General features: G+C 41.9%; 1 protein-coding gene across 1 annotated transcript; it reads left to right on the top strand.

Moving 5' to 3' along the window:
• The first annotated feature begins 1,569 nt into the window (after window positions 1-1,569).
• LOC132436400 (piwi-like protein 3) lies at window positions 1,570-15,943 on the top strand. Its single transcript, XM_069541342.1, is given in 10 exon segments — window positions 1,570-1,650; window positions 9,810-9,924; window positions 9,927-9,994; window positions 10,120-10,223; window positions 12,438-12,508; window positions 12,894-12,938; window positions 12,941-13,046; window positions 13,755-13,883; window positions 14,988-15,141; window positions 15,827-15,943. Coding segments are annotated over 10 exon segments (990 nt in total).
• Window positions 15,944-16,539: the final 596 nt, after the last annotated feature.

The raw sequence follows: 16,539 nt of genomic DNA, 5'->3' as shown, positions 1-16,539 counted from the left end.
AATCTCCTGGGCCCCTTAGCCAATTCTCTATCCCCTGGCATCTCTCCTGCAATTCTCCTATCTCCCAAGTCCTAGGTCATCCCCATCTGCCTACAACCAGCTGAGTTGACTGCCATCCAACGAGAATCCTCTCCTGGATCTGCTTTCCTCACAATTACTTCCTTTCTCTTTGCTTCTCATCAACGAAGTCTTGTCTCTATTCTGAACTCCAATCCTTATCTCCCTCTTGTCCCTTCACTCCAATCAGGTGCTCTCCCCATTGCTCCACTGAAATGGCTCTTGTCAGGCTTCCTCAGTATCCTCCACTTTGTCAAATCCCCAGGTCCGTCCTAGGTCTTGCCTATCACTTGTACTTGGAATAGCTGAGCCCTCCTTTCTCCTTGATTAACTCCTTCCATGTGGTGGTCAGGTCACCGCACACCCTTGGTTTTCCGCCAACCTCACTGGCCACTGCTGTAGCTTCCCTTGGCTGGGTTCTCCTCCTGTCCTGTCCATATGCCCAGGACCTAGTCCTTGGGCCTCTTCTCCTTGGTACATGTACTCACACCCTTGGTCATCTTTTCAGTATCATGGCTTTAGGTGTGATCTGGTATGTGGACAAGTTCCCTCTCCTGCACTAAACGAACATCCCCATGCATGTCTCACACTCCTGATTTGCCCTCCCAGACAATTCCTAACTACTTCATCTGATGAAATCCCTTTCTTCCAGTTGTTTAGGCCAAAGTCTTTGGATTCATCTTCTCTTGACCTCAAACCCTTCACATAAACAACCAGGAAATACTGTTGTCCCTGACGTTCAAAAAATATCCAGTCTCTGATCATTTCTCATCCCCTCTATTACTACCCTCTGGGCCAAACCACCAGCATCCCTGGCTGGACCCCACAAATGGCCTCATAACTGGTCTTCTTGCTTCTGCCCTGGTCTCATCCTCAGTCTGTTCCCAGCACAGAGCCAGTAAATTGGATTCACGTTCAACCCACAGCCTGTAAGCATTCCCATTTTCTCAGAGTCACAGGAGATTTCCTTAACATGGCCTCCCTCCCACTACCTCTCCGGGTCCCTCTGCTTCCCCCTCCCTTGTTCATCTTGCTCTCCCTTCAACATTTCTTCCTTAGGAGCTTGCTCTTTCCTCCACCTGAGGCTTGTGTAACCTTGTTAACTCACTGCCTCTGAGTCTTTGTTTCAGCGTCAACTTCGCACTGAGGCTCTGCTTTGTCTCCCATGAATTAATGCAACCAGCCCCTTTCATACCCCACCTTCCCAATAACTCCCAATTTTCCATACTTGGCTTTGTTCTACTTTTTTCATTTCCCTAGCAATTATCATATTCATGCCATATAAGTTAGTCATCAATTTATTTTCTGTCACTGGAATATGAGATTTTCAAGGAAGTTCCTTTGCTTTATGCTCTGATACATGCATCGTGGCACATGGCAGGCATATGATAATTTTTGGGTGACGGTCGAACATATGGATAACATTACTCTTTATTTTTATCTCCAAAAACTTGCAGGCTCAGCAACCTCGTCAAATCCAGCCTAGACTCAAGCAGCTGTGGGGTGTTAGCCATGTGGCTGGGGCTGGACCACCAACAGAAGCAGAAGGAACACCGCAGCCTTCAGGTAAAAAGAGGGAAGAAGAAAGATATGGTGAGGGGCAGAGGATACTTAATATGTGACGGTACATGACAGCGATAAAATTCTAGACAGATAGCCTCGGTGCTCCCGTGATGTTTGGCAGGATGGGAAGAAGGTACAGCTCTCAACTATCTCCTGCAGTGAATTATCTGGCTATCAATGCTTTATTCCCCTTATATTTTAAGGCTTATGGAAAAAGAAATAGAGGTCATTATTCATTAGCTAATTCAATGTAATTGCTTTTCAAATTTAGAAAATGCATTGGTATGACAACTATAAGTTAACTAGTTCGGGGAACAAGATTTTTCTTGGGTTCGTGAATCGCTATACTGAAAGGTTGAGCAGTTCCTCAAATGTCTACCTACGTTGTATTATCCTCACAGGTGAACGGTTATCATTATACAGGTAAGCCCACAGGCTCAGATGTTGTCGTTTGCCAAGGATTTGGGTAATGCAGTGAAACCTTAGATCTGATTCTCCAACCACCTTTTTAAAACATTTTTTAAATTTGTATTGTGGTAAGAACAATAGAGCTCTACCCTCTTATTGTATTTTTTTCCCTCTTATTGTATTTTTAAATGTACAGCACGGTATTAACTATAGGCACAATGTCGTCCCGCAGATCTCAAGAACTAACTTACCTTGCATAACTCTAATTTTACACCTGTTGATTAGCAAATCCCTATTTCCCCTCTCCCACTCCCTGAAAAGCACCATTCTACTCTCCGCTTCTGAGTGTGACTATTTTCATTGTATAAGTGGAATTATGCAGTATTTGTCCTTTTGTGACTGTCTTCAAGGTTCATTCATGTTGTTACATATTGCAAGATTTTTCTAAAATTTATTTTTATTTATTTTTGGCTTCATTGGGTCTTCGTTGCTATGCCTGGGCTTTCTCTAGTTGTGGCGAGCGGGGGCTACTCTTTGTTGTGGTGCATGGGCTTCTCATTGTGGTGGCTTCTCTTGCGGAGCATGGGTTCTAGGCGTGCGGGCTTCAGTAGTTGTGGCACGTGGGCTCAGTAGTTGTGGTGCACGGGCTTAGTTGCTGTGCGGCATGTGGGATCTTCCCGGACCAGGGCTTAAACTATTATATATACTCATATGTGAGGATATATATGATATATACATATATCATATATATGGGCAAAGGATCTGAATAGACATTTCTCCAAATAAAATATACAAATGGCCAATAATCACATGAGAAGATGCTCAACATCATCAGCCATCAGGGAAATGCAAATTAAAGCCACAATGAAATGCCACTTCCTATCTACTAGGATTGCTAAAAGTTAAAAAGGAAGATGTTAACAAGTGTTGGCAAGGATGTGGAAAAATTGAAACCAACCATTATACACTGCTGGTATAAGTATGGCCTCTTTGGGAAACAGTCTGGCATTTCCTCAATGGGCTAAATATAGCATTACCATATGACCCAGCAATTCCACTCCAGGTTATATACCCAAAAGAAATAAAAACATATCCACCACAATTGGAATATGAATGTCCACAACATCACTATTCATACTAGCTTGAGGATAAACAATCCCAAATGTTCATCAACTGGTAAATGGATAAACATAAATGTGGTATATCTATACAATGATATATTATTTGTCAATAAAATGGAATGAAGTATAAATACATGCTACAGCATGAATGAACCCTGAAAATATTATGCTAAGTGAAAGAAGCCAGTCAGGGAAGATCACATATTATATGACTCAATTTATATGAAATGTGATGAGTAGGCAAATGCATAGGGACAGTAAGTGAACTAGTGGTGGTTTAAGGACCAGGGGAATTGGATGGAAACAGGGAGTGACTGCTCATTGTTCAGGTGTTTCTTCTTTGGGTGATGAAAATATTCTAAAATCACGTGATGGTTGCACCACTCAGTAAGTATACTAAAAACCATTGGACTGCACACTTAAATGGCTGAATTGCATGTTATGTGAATTAATCTTAGTAAAGCTATATATCCTGCAATTACCTGTAGGATTTTAAACCACTTCTTTCTTACATGCTTCCATGCAATAACGTCAGGAATAATACCACATATTACAATTATTCCACACGTATGACAACAGAACCTATAGGGCGGATGGTATTACTTGGGAGAAGTCTCCCAGCTCTACATTTACAAGATCGGATGGCAGTGAAACCTCCTTTGTAGACTATTACAGGGAGGTATGAAATTTTATTTCTTCAAACATACTTGTCTTAAAAATTTTCATATTATATAGTTAAGTATATTTCTCAAGTCTTATTTAGACACATATATATGTATTTGTATATATTCTCCTTTTGGGGTATTATAGCTTGGCTTATATTATCCATGTATTAGAGTGTTTTGTGTATAGGGTAATGTCACATAATTAGAATGGCTCCAAGATGGCCCTCCCTGTCAGGCTTAGAAGTGGCTATGGTAGTTTTGAACATGTAGATGGATTGTTAGGTAGAAAATAAAATATGGTAAGACTTCAGAAATGAGAACTTTATGTAGGAGTTTCAGCCCTACAGAACTTGGTTCAAAAAGAAGAAAAAAATGACCAATTACAATCTGAGATGATGTCTGTTACGTGCTAAATCTCATAATCTCCGTTGCTGTGCACGGGCTTTCTCTAGTTTCGGCGAGTAGGGAATACTCTTCATTGCGGTGCGTGGTCTTCTCATTACGGTGGCTTAGTTGCTCTGCGACATGTGGGATCTTCCCAGACCACGGAACGAACCCATGTCCCCTGCATTGTCAGGCGGATTCTTAACCACTGCGCCACCAGGGAAGTCCTTCCTTTTTCTTTTCTTTTCTTTTTTTTCTTTTTTTTGCGGTACGCGGGCCTCTCACTGCTGTGGCCTCTCCTGTTGCGGAGCACAGGCTCCGGACGCGCAGGCTCAGCGGCCATGGCTCACGGGCCTAGCCGCTCCGCGGCACGGTGGGATCTTCCCGGACCGCGGCACAAACCCGCGTCCCCTGCATCAGCAGGCTGAGTCTCAACCACTGCGCCACCAGGGAAGCCCTCCCTCCTATATTTTTAATTTGCGTGCTCACAAATAAACTCAGGCCAGTTGGTGAGGTTGGTTTTCTAGCTTTAGCAGATGAGAGAAAGGTAATTAAAGGAATGGCAGATATTTGTGGCAAATGGAAACAACTTATAAATGGATGTTTTTAAAAAAGCTTGCATTATATTGGGACTCAAAACATAGCTACTTGGAACAATTGCAGGTACATAGCCTTCTGACATCCCTTCAAGGGAGGGTTATTATGACATTATCCTCATTTGTGTTTCACACTTATTGCTTGTTCATTCAATCCCAAGAGCATTTAGTGCCTATTGTATATCTTGGGTATACATTAGTAAGACAATTTAGTTCTCAGCTCTTAAGGCACTTGCATTCTCATGGCAGACAGAGATATGACAAACAAGAAGAAAACTATTCTAATAGTTATAAGGGATATGGAGATAATTAAAATCGGGTGGTATTATGGAGAATATCTGGTGGCTATTAGTCTGCAAGGTCATGGAAAGCTTCTCTGCGAAGCTGATATGTAAATGGAAGCAAGGAGCAAGCTAGGTGCAGATGAGGGAGAAGAGGTAGTACAAAGGCACTATTTTCGGGGTGGGCATTGTGTACCCAGAGCCCAAACTAGGCTGGAGTGTTCTCTAGAGAAGTAAATTGGATTTTATTGTCAAATCATATTGTGTAGATATTTGTAAGATTTCTGTCTAATATACAGAGAATGGGCTGTATGGGTGTAAAAATGGAGGCAGGGAAACCAGTGAGGAGGTTATTAAATCAGTTGACTTAAATGATGATGGTGGCCTGGAGCAGGGTGGGAGAAGTAGGTGAAAATGGAGAGGACATAGTGAAGGCTTGGTTGTAATAAGTGAGGGGATTGTTCTGGGATGAGACAGGCACAGATGGAATTGCAAACTGAAATATCAATAAGTTAATTTTAAAAGGTTTATTTCTGGCTTGAATAAAGCCTAATGAGAGTCAGGGAGACTCAGTGATCTCATCTGTTACCATTTTGTGGCTCTACCATCTCAACAAGAGGACTCCAAGGTTGTCATGTTAGAAGAAAAGAGGTAGAAGCAGCATACTGGCTCTTAGGTCCCTTAGACTGAAAGTGATAGGCTGATGCACTACTTTCACTCATATTTCTTTGTTAAAATTCAGTCCTATAGCCTGAACCTATCTAAGTGGACACTCTTTTCTTTCGTGTACAGATGTGGTGAGTTCAGTATCATCTCTCTGCCAAAGGGTGTAAATAAAGTATGCTCTTTGGGCATGCGGATGAGTCAGGAGTCCCAGGGTGTAAAGCCTGGAGTTTTCATTTTGGGAATTATTAGCTCTTACCTAGTCCTTGGATTTTGATATGCAGTCACCTAGGCAGAATATATAGATGACCAAGAGAATGAAATATTTCAGGAAAGAAGGATATGCGTCTCTGTAGAATGTTAAGATGAGGTTAAATGAGAGTGTATACATATGCCCCAATTCACCAAACTGTACACATTATGGGCAGATTTTTGTATACCAATTATACCTCAATAGAGCTGGGGGAAAACACACAGTGAAGAGTACATTGAGTTTGATAGCATGGAGTTCACTGCCAAGAGCAAATTGTGTAATGGTGGCAATTGAAGTCCAGGTGGAAGGCACTGAAGGAAAAATTTAGCAACGCTTGCTGTAGAAGGGAAGAGAAATGTTATGTAGATGAAGGATTTTTTTAAGTTAGAGAATACTACAGTATGTGTTTATCCTGGTATAAATTGTCCAATAGAGAAGGAGAAATTGTTAATACAGAAGGCAAGATAAATGAGGGGTAATGATAGGAACAAAATCCCTGAAGGAAAGAAGAGGTTAGTATCCATAGCTGTAGTAGAGATTACGGACCCTTTTCTGGAGCAGGACACATCCTCCATAGTAATCGGAAGGCAAGAAGAACATACATATGTGTAGAGAGAAGGCAAACACCGGGCAGAATATAAGTGTATTCCTGTCTGAATCCTCAGACATTCACTTCTCAGTGAAGTATGAAGCAAGATCATCGGCTGAGTTAGTTGATGGGCAGCGATGAGGGAGATGTATAGGAGATTTGAGAAGAGATGAGAAAGTGTGAAATGTTGGTTTTTTGAATGGGTAGGAAGCATAACTAGGGCATCTGAACAGAGCACCCCTTTTAGATTGTGGCAGACTAACTCTAGAACCACTCAGCAGGGTTTGGCTGTTGGTTGCATGGGCAGAACAGACAGCTGGGTTTTACCAGGGTTTGAGACTTGCCAACGTAGCATGATCAAGGCATAGTCAAGGAATGAATGGTATTTGTGAGGACGTAATTGTGACAGGCTATGGAATGCAAGCTGGGGAAGTAAGGGAGGTGACGCTGTGAGAGAGTTAAGGACCTCTCTCCTCAATTTATGTGTGCTGATTCCTCCACCTAGGCTGACGTTTGCTTGTTCATCCTACAAATTTTATCTCAAAGATCTTTGACTAAGAAGAGCCGCTCTGGGTCCGTCCATGTTGCTGCTAATGGCATTATTTCATTCTTTTTTATGGCTGAGTAATATTCAATTGTGTGTGTATGTGTGTATACACCACATCTTCTTTATCCATTCATCTGTCGATGGACATATGGTATTACTTATACGTGCAATCTAAAATATGACACAAATGAACATATCTATGAAACAAACAGACTCACAGATACAGAGAATAGACTTGTGGTTTCCAAGTGGGAGGGAGTGGGGGAGGGAAAGATTGGGAGTTTGGGATTAGCAGATGCAAACTATTATATATAGGATGGAACGACAACAAGGTCCTACTGCATAGCACAGGGAGCTATATTCAATATCCTGTGATAAACCATAATGGAAAAGAATATGAAAAAGAATATACATATGTATAACTGAGTCACTTTGCTATATAGCACAAATTAATACAATATTGTAAATCAACTATACTTCATAAAATGTTTTTAAAAAGAGCCATTCTGGATAACCCAACAGTACCCCTCCCTCTCGTGCATACACTGACCTGCAACATCAGGCCTCTGTGAGGTCACCCTGTTCTGTTATGTACTTGTATTTCATAACACTTATCCCAGTTTGTAATTATATATTTGGGTGATTTTATTAATCTCTCCCCTCCCCAACAGACTATGAGTTTCATAGGACTAGGAGAGCTATGATTCTGCTCTTTGCAATACATATCTCTTATACCTTACACCATGACTGGCACATAGTAGTTCATACACATAGGTTGTAATAGATAATTCATGCATGTTAGCATCACAGAGTAGTGGGATTAGTAATAATTTGAGGGAGTGTGTCACATTAAGGCAAACTACCTTCATGGCATGTGTTGATATATAGAGTCTTACATGTAAACGTAAGAAAATGGTTCCAGCAGATTTACTTGAGTGAAATGGATGTGCTGAAATAGTTGAATGACTAGGGTAGTCTCAGGATGCCCTGGTGGGAACTGAGTCTCATAAGAGATGACAACTTTGTCGTAGGGTTGTAATGAGATCTGGGGAAAACTGCTGAATTCATAGATGAGGCATTAGAAAGTAAGCGCAATCCTACCTTTCAAATAATGGAAATAGGGACAACAGAACTGATTTGTTTTTTGGACCTAAAACAATAGACTGCAGGTTTTTTCTTCAGCAAAGATGGGTTGATTTGGGATCAGTGGAGAATTGCAATTTGGGGTCTGCAACCCTGGCGAGCCACGTGCAAGTCCCACTTGATGAGGAAAGGAGAACCCCTTCATAGAAGAGAAAAGCAAGTTGGAAGGGCTTTAGTAAACAAAGAGTCCATTGCTTTTCATTGGCCAAGGTCTTGCCAGGGAAGAAAAGAAGTCTTTCTTCTTCTTGTTGGGCTCTGCTATCGTTGCAGGGTATGAGAGCTCCCCCTCTGGTCTCCTGACTCTATTTAATTGAGGTTTGTTTATTTTTTACAAAAGCTATAAGAAATGGGAAGTGTGATTTCCAAAGTTCATAGTTGGGGGTTAAAGAAATATTAGGAGAACACCATGGGCTAGAGTGGGCCACTAAGTTTGAAATAGGTTGTTTATATTTTTCTAAAAACTGGTTAGTGTGGTGAATTATAGTGTGGTGAATATTTCTCTTAGTCCACGCAGGTAATGCATTTAATAAAATCTCATACTTTTTCATGTGAAAAGAAAAACTCACTTAATCTACAATGAGAAAAGAATTACCCTAATCTGAAAAAGAACGTCTGCCAAAAACTTCTATAAGCATCATTATGTTAAAAAGAATATACTGGGCTTCCCTGGTGGCGCAGTGGTTGAGAGTGCGCCTGCTGATGTAGGGGACACGGGTTCGTGCCCTGGTCTGGGAGGATCCCACGTGCCGTGAAGCGGCTGGGCCCGTGAGCCATGGCCGCTGAGCCTGCACGTCCGGAGCCTGTGCTCCGCAATGGGAGAGGCCACAGCAGCGAGAGGCCCGCGTACCACAAAAAAAAAAAAAAAAAAAAAAAAATATATATATATATATATATATATATATATATACACTGATGATTTTTCCCATTAGTCAGAAACAAGCCAAGCAGTAGCCTCTCTTCCTAACTGCTCAGTGTCCTACTGGAGGTCCTGGCGAGGGTTTGGAAACTTGCTCTGCTGCTTGTAAATCAGGCAGTTTCCACAACAGCCCCCAAGCTTGTTTGCTAGTGGGGGCACATAACAGTATTTATCTCAGTTGACTGGTGAGAGAATTAACTGAATCAAGTAGAATGCTTGGGAAGCGCCCCACACACAGCGATCATCCCATCGACGGTGACTGTCCTGAGGACGGTATAGTTCAGTCTATGTTTTTAACCCATCCATGTTGACTTCATGATAAACTTCTGGAAATGGAATGACTCCTGGGAATGGAATGACTAGGATGAAAGGGTTTTGCAAGTTTAAAGGATCGATGCATATTTCCAAATGCCTGTCTCGCAGCCTGTCTCTTCCATACACTCACACTCACACTTGTTGAATGCAGTGTGATTCTAGACCCTTCACCCTCATGGATTCAGATATCTATTTAATAGTCTCTACTTTGTCAGTGCTCCACCTATATAGCTTCCTCGACACGCATCCATTTCTCACGTCACTGCATTCTTGCATTTTGGGGAATGTCATGTTTGCTTTCTTTCAAGGTCCTTTTCTTGCTGCCCACTGAAAATAAAGAAATTTGTGATGGCATAAAAAGACACCTGTGTGTCAATTACCCGATCCCAAGCCAGTGTGTGTTGAAACGGACCTTAGAGAGACCACCGCTACAAAGATTGCCCTGCAGATGAACTGCAAGCTAGGAGGTGCCCTCTGGAAGGTGGATAGAGAAGTACGTGGGGATTTTGTTGCCTTCTCTTGCTTTCATCTGTCTTTGGTAGAATTTGTTATGGTCCTACTTAATTGGAAATTTGCTTCGTGTTCTAACTCAATCTGCTACCTTGTTTAAAATTTAAGTTGCAGAATGCAATGTTCATCGGTATCGATTGTTTCCACGGTATTGTACATCGATGGAAGTCAGTCGCAGGATTTGTGGCAAGCATCGATCCAGACTTGACGCGGTGGGTAAGCTTTGGCAGACAGTGTTTAGTGGGGAGCTATCTGGAGGCCAGATAGGAGAGGTGGACTTAACACACATTATTGGCAAGCTCCATGGACAAGTTGTTCTTAGAGATGTGCTCTCCTGATCTTCTGGCAAAGTTAGGCTCCCAGAACATTTTGTATGGAAGCCTCTGATCATTCTCTATTGCTGCCTAACAACCATGACAAAATATGGCAACTTAAGACGACACTCACATGACCATGGACAGTCCTGTGGGTCAGATGTTGGGCACTGCATGGCTCTCAGGGCCTTACAAGGCCGAGATTTTGTTTGTTTTTTTGGCTGCACTGCGCAGCATGCGGGATCTTAGTTCCCCGACCAGGGATCGAACCCATGGCCCCTGCGGAGGAAGTGCAGATTCTTAAACACTGGAGCACCAGGGAAGTCCCAAGGCTGAGTGAAAAGTGCCACATAAGCCACATTCTCACCTGGAGGCTTGGGATCCTCTTCCCAGCATACGTCGATGTGGCAGAGCCAATTTTCTTGTGATTGTGGCACAGAGGACCCCACTTCCTTGCTGGCTGTCACCTACAGCTAGTCTCAGCTTCTAGAGTTTCATCCACGTTCCTTCTGATGTGCTCCCTGCCTCCCCTCCAACTTCCAACCCGCCAATTCACACTGTGCTATTGTTCTCTTTTGAATCTCTCCATCTTCCTCTTCTGTCATCAGCCAAAGAAAACTTGCTGATTTTAAAGGAGCTCATGAGGTCAGATATCATCCATCTGGAGACTCTCCTTATCCTAAAGTCAACTGTGCCATATAACATCACCACAGGGGCCAGATCTCAGTATGTTCACAAGTTCCAAGGATGAGGACAGATAGAATTCTGCCAACCGCAGAATTTGATCAGTAAGCCTCTGCATAGGGACACATGAGGAAGCACTTAGGATATATGTGGGTGAAGACACATATTATACCTTCAGTGGCCTGTAGGTATAATAAGATCTTGTCTTCATACATTTGTATATAATGTACCTGAATAAGGAGATGTGCTTCTATATCCTATGATTCTCCTTTTCTCCAGGGACCTTTTATTTTCTGTGCTTAGAGTAGAAAATAAAACCCATAGTGCAGATGGGTCTGCATATTCTTCTCCTGTGCATTATGGTATGTGGGACAGTCACAAACCACTACTATGTTCAATGCTGTTTGTGGCCCACCAGGTATAATTCCACAGTATCCTTTAAGGATCTTTTTTTTTCTAGTCATACTCTAAATACAGTAACATGGATTTACTCTGCCTTTTTTAGTAGAAAATGCTGTGATAATAGGTAAAAAGTTAAGCTTGCATTCATGCAATAGATATTTTTGAGCACTTGCTATGTGTAAATACTGAGAATGCAGCAGTGAAGATATAAAGCCAAAATACCTGATCCCATCCATTGGAGTACAGATTCAGATGAAGAGGCAAACATACATCATACCCTATCACGTCATCCTAATACTCTGAAGTAAACAAAGACGCAATAAGGGGATAGAAACTCGAGACAAACAGGTGATTTTACTCGATACCTCGAGCAGTGGTCACAATAGCTATTACTGTTTGGAAGCAAACTGCTCCCTCCAAAGCAGATTCATGTGGATGAACCATTGTTTAAGACACTGAACTAAAGTAGGAGTCTCCAGAAAAACACCGGGTTTGCACTTTGTGGAATTCCCCAGGAGCTGAAACAATATGAGTCATATGTATTCAAAGCATGTATAATTTGTAGTTAACGTTAACAAATGTTTCCATTCTATCTTACTCCTTCTGTGCATTCAAAATGTTACAAAATGCCTAAGATATGTGAAGAGACCAATACCTGGATCTCTGCAGCGGGATGAAGAATGGATCTTTAGGGCTTCCCTGGTGGCGCAGTGGTTGAGAGTCCGCCTACCGATGCAAGGGACACGGGTTCGTGCCCCGGTCCGGGAAGATCCCACATGCCGCGGAGCGGCTGGGCCCGTGAGCCATGGCCGCTGAGCCTGCGTGTCTGGAGCCTGTGCTCCGCAACGGGAGAGGCCACAACAGTGAGAGGCCCGTGTACCACAAAAAAAAAAAAAAAAAAAGGATCTTTAATTGGATCCTCAACTACTGATAGTGAATTTTTTTTTTGGTCATAGATTAATGTCATCATTTTGATTCTGAATTAATCTTGTTTTCCAAACTAATGGCTTATTTTTCTCCATACAGGTGGTTCTCTCAATGCATCATCCAGCAATCAGGGCAGGAGCTTGTCAATGGGCTGACAACCTGCTTGCACAGTCAGTGCCTGGTGGAGGCTGGAGGGCTTGAGTCTATACTGGTGGAGATACTGCTCCCCCACCTGGGACATCTGGCAATGAGTGAAGACACTTTTGGTTGTCACAATGGGGATAGAGGTGCTATTGGCATCTAGTGGACAGAAGTTTAGGGATGCTGTTAAATGTCTTACCATGCATGGGACAGCAACACTCCCTGCCCCTGACCACCACAAAGAATTATCTGGCTCAAAATTTTCATACTCTTGTTAAGTATGGACTAGACTGAGGACTTAAGCAGTGTCCTGAAAGCTACCATGTTGACAAATGAACACAGAAGTTGTCTAAAATAGTGGCCACTTTGTTCCAAGTTATGGTTTATTTATATGTGTTTCTGACTTCCTTTCAGCTGCCTTGAAGCTCTGGTATGAACAAAATTCATCTCTGCCACATTCACCATTGTGTATCGAGATGGAGTGGGAGATGGACAGCTTCAAGCACTGACTGACCAAGAACTAAGACAGATGGAGTCCTACTTAGAAAATGCTTACAGAGGACAAAAGTGGGTATATTACTCTTGAAGTGCAGATTTTGTAAGCTTTACATTTTAGTTTCCGGGGGCAGGGGGAAATATCTACAACAATTGTGATGTGTGAATTGGAAAGCTGGATACAGAGGGCTTCAGTGGATGGGGTGGGGAGAAAAAACAGACCCTTCCCCCTTTGTGTTCCATGCCCACGTCAGAGGAGAAAGCAGAACTGAAGCCTTGCAGTAGCAGGTTGTTTCCCCATATGGAACCCCATGATTCTTTCTCTGTTTCCAATCTCCTTCCAAACCTTGATGGAGGAGGGCTTGCTAACCTCAGATATTCCTAAAAGTCCATGAACATAGCCAATCAATGGTTTGTACTTATCCAGCTCCTTTATCCTGGAGTTCTGTACGTCCCAGGACTGGGGATTACTCTCAGTTCCCTTCTCTGGCCTCACCTGTTTGTCAGTGAAGCTTGGTGCCCAGCATAGACAGTACAAGTAATCCTGACCTTGGGAGGAAGGGACCCTTCCCCTAGGATCTGAATGGCTATGAATAGAAACCTCCTCCTTTACTTCCTGAATTAGGCTCTTGGATCTAAGACAGTAAAATTGGGGTGTGTGGAGAGCTAACATCTGCAGACTCCTTTTAATGACTCCTACGTGTGGGCTGTTTTCGACATTCTGAATGCTTCTGAGATAACACAGAGCAAACAGAGTGACACTGATCATAATCTTTTAAGTGTCAGAGTAACTTTCATCGTGGTGAAGAAACAAATAAACATCAGATTTTTTATTGAAAAGGATGAAGGAAGACTTGACAATCCATCTCCAGGAACGGTTATTGATTTAGAGGTGACTAGGATGGAATGGTAAGCCATCTTTATTTTAAAGATTCCTTTTTATTCAAATAGTAACAGAATTTTTTAAGGTTTGCATGATTTGGACGAGAAAGGAAGAATTGACCTAAAGAAGGTTAAAAATGATAGGTATATTAGATGATAATTTTTTCTGTCTTCAATCATTTTGTTTCTCAGAGAATTTTATTTTTTTTTAATTATTATTATTTTTTTGCGGTACGCGGGCCTCTCACTGCTGTGGCCTCTCTTGCTGCGGAGCACAGGCTCCAGACGCGCAGGCTCAGCGGCCATGGCTCACGGGCCCAGCTGCTCCGCGGCATGTGGGATCTTCCCGGACTGGGGCACGAACCTGTGTCCCCTGCATCGGCAGGCGGACTCCCAACCACTGCGCCACCAGGGAAGCCCTCTCAGAGAATTTTAAAAACAGACAAATATTTATTGATCGTTCTAAGATGATTCCGTTGTTAGGAAGAAGGCTAGAACTTCTGGTTAACTTTAGACTTGTAAAGTGAATTATGCAAATGAGAAAGTTATGCAAAACCACAGCAAGAAATAAAACAGGACATTCATACCAACAGATAGGGAGAAATGAATTAAGTTTGAAGAAAGGCAGAAACACTGATTTTTCTAGTAGAAGGCATGAAAGGATTGAAGAAAACAAAGCAAATGAAAAGTACAATTAACATAAAGTATAACATAAAATGATATAAACATTCAATATTTACAATAAATTGGTTAAGCTTACCACTTATATAACTTAGGGAGTTTGAATATATTCTGGTGATATGCAGGGATGGATATTCCCATCTTTCCCTGAATCTCTGAATCACATTACCTATGACCATGTCTAACGTGCTAATTTGAGGTTTGCTGCCTCTAGGCATCAGTGCATATGCTTTTGAGTTTAAATCCCATGAGTGTTATTAATTGTCAATGATTTCACTGTCCTTTGTAGATTTGCTTTAGCAAATCATTGCTCAACAGTTAGCCAGGCTTCTAAATATAAAGGAAACTCTGTATCATAGATTTCTGTAAATTGTTACTTCAGAGACTAGGTTTGCTACATTGTTTTTCTTCTAAAATAAGCTTGATACCAATTAGGTTCTATAATTCTAGGTATGACTGTTTTATTGTGAGTCAGTCTGTGAAAGAAGGCACTGGTATTGTCACTCCCACTCATTATAATGTCATCCATGACACGCTTTACTTGAGCCCAGATGCAGTACAGAGTCTAACTTACAAACTATGCCACATGTATTACAATTTTTCAGTAAGTACTTTTTTTCTTTAATTTGGTAACGTGCATCTGTTAATCCTATACTCCTGATTTATTCCTCCCCCCTGCAGTTTCTTCTTTGGTAACCATAGGTTTGTTTTCTGTGTCTGTGAGTCTGTTTCTACTTTGTAAATAAAAATAAGTTCATTTGTATGCTATTTTTTAGGTTCTACATGTAAGTGATATCAAATAATATTTGTCTGTGATTTACTTCACTTAGTATGATAATATCTAGGTCCATCCATGTTACTGCAAGTGGCATTATTGCATTCTTTCTGAATGAGTACTATTCTATTGTATACACATACCACATCTTTGTCCGTTCATCTGCTGATGGACATTTAGGTTGCTTTTGTGTCTTGGCTATTGTAAATAGTGCTGCTATGAACATTGGGGTACATGCATATTTTTGAATTAGAGCTTCCGTCTTTTCTGGATATACATCCAGGAGTGGGATTGCTGGGTCATATGGTAGCTCTGTTTTTAGTTTTAAGGAGCCACCATACTGTTCTCCATAGTGGCTGTGGTAAGTATTTTTTGATACTGATTTTCCTTCAGATCTGTGAAACTGTTCAAAATTGAATCTGCTTTTTGAACCTTAGATATCTATAAAAATTTAAACTTAGGGAAAGTAGACATAAAGGTGAGAAAATTGTTTTGGTTGATCTTTCTCCTAAAGGGTATCATCTGAGTCCCTGCTCCTTGCCATTATGCCCATAAGCTGGCTTACCTGGTGGGCCAGAGTCTTCACCAAGAACCACATGGGTCTCTGTCAAAACGTCTCTTTTACCTTTAACATAGAGAAGAAAGCATGATGGGATGTTGAAAACCACAATTTGTAAATTTATTTTCTCATTCTGCATCTGTACATCTGAAATTTTTTCCTAGATGCACAATCAGAGTTTAAAACCATTCTTGACTGGACATGGACGAGACTCCAAGTGTGTTACGCTATTTTCAATACTACCACTAACTTAACATGAGGCTTCTCTTCTCCAGGCTGGAGAACTGACAGTGAGAGTTTTGTTTTAGAATTTACCTCTCAAATGTGTTACAAGGACTTTATGATTAAATATGCCTGAATATTCTGTACTCCAAGCAATGCTGCTCTAATTGTAAAGGTTGGGGGACTTCCCTGGTGGTGCAGTGGTTAAGAATCCACCTGCCAATGCAGGGGACACTGGTTCGAGCCCTGGTCCAGGAAGATCCCACATGCCGTGGCGCAACAAAGCCCATGCGCCACAACTACTGAGCCTGTGTTCTAGAGCCCACGAGCCACAACTACTGAGCCCACATGCCACAACTACTGAAGCCCATGTACACTAGGGCCCATTCCCCGCAACAAGAGAAGCCACCGCAATGAGAAGCCCATGCACCACAATGAAGAGTAGC

Source organism: Delphinus delphis, chromosome 13 (assembly GCF_949987515.2).
Source record: "Delphinus delphis chromosome 13, mDelDel1.2, whole genome shotgun sequence".
Taxonomy (NCBI): Eukaryota; Metazoa; Chordata; class Mammalia; order Artiodactyla; family Delphinidae; genus Delphinus; species Delphinus delphis.
Note: the sequence above shows the minus strand (reverse complement) of the source record. Positions and strands in the feature narration are given on the sequence as shown.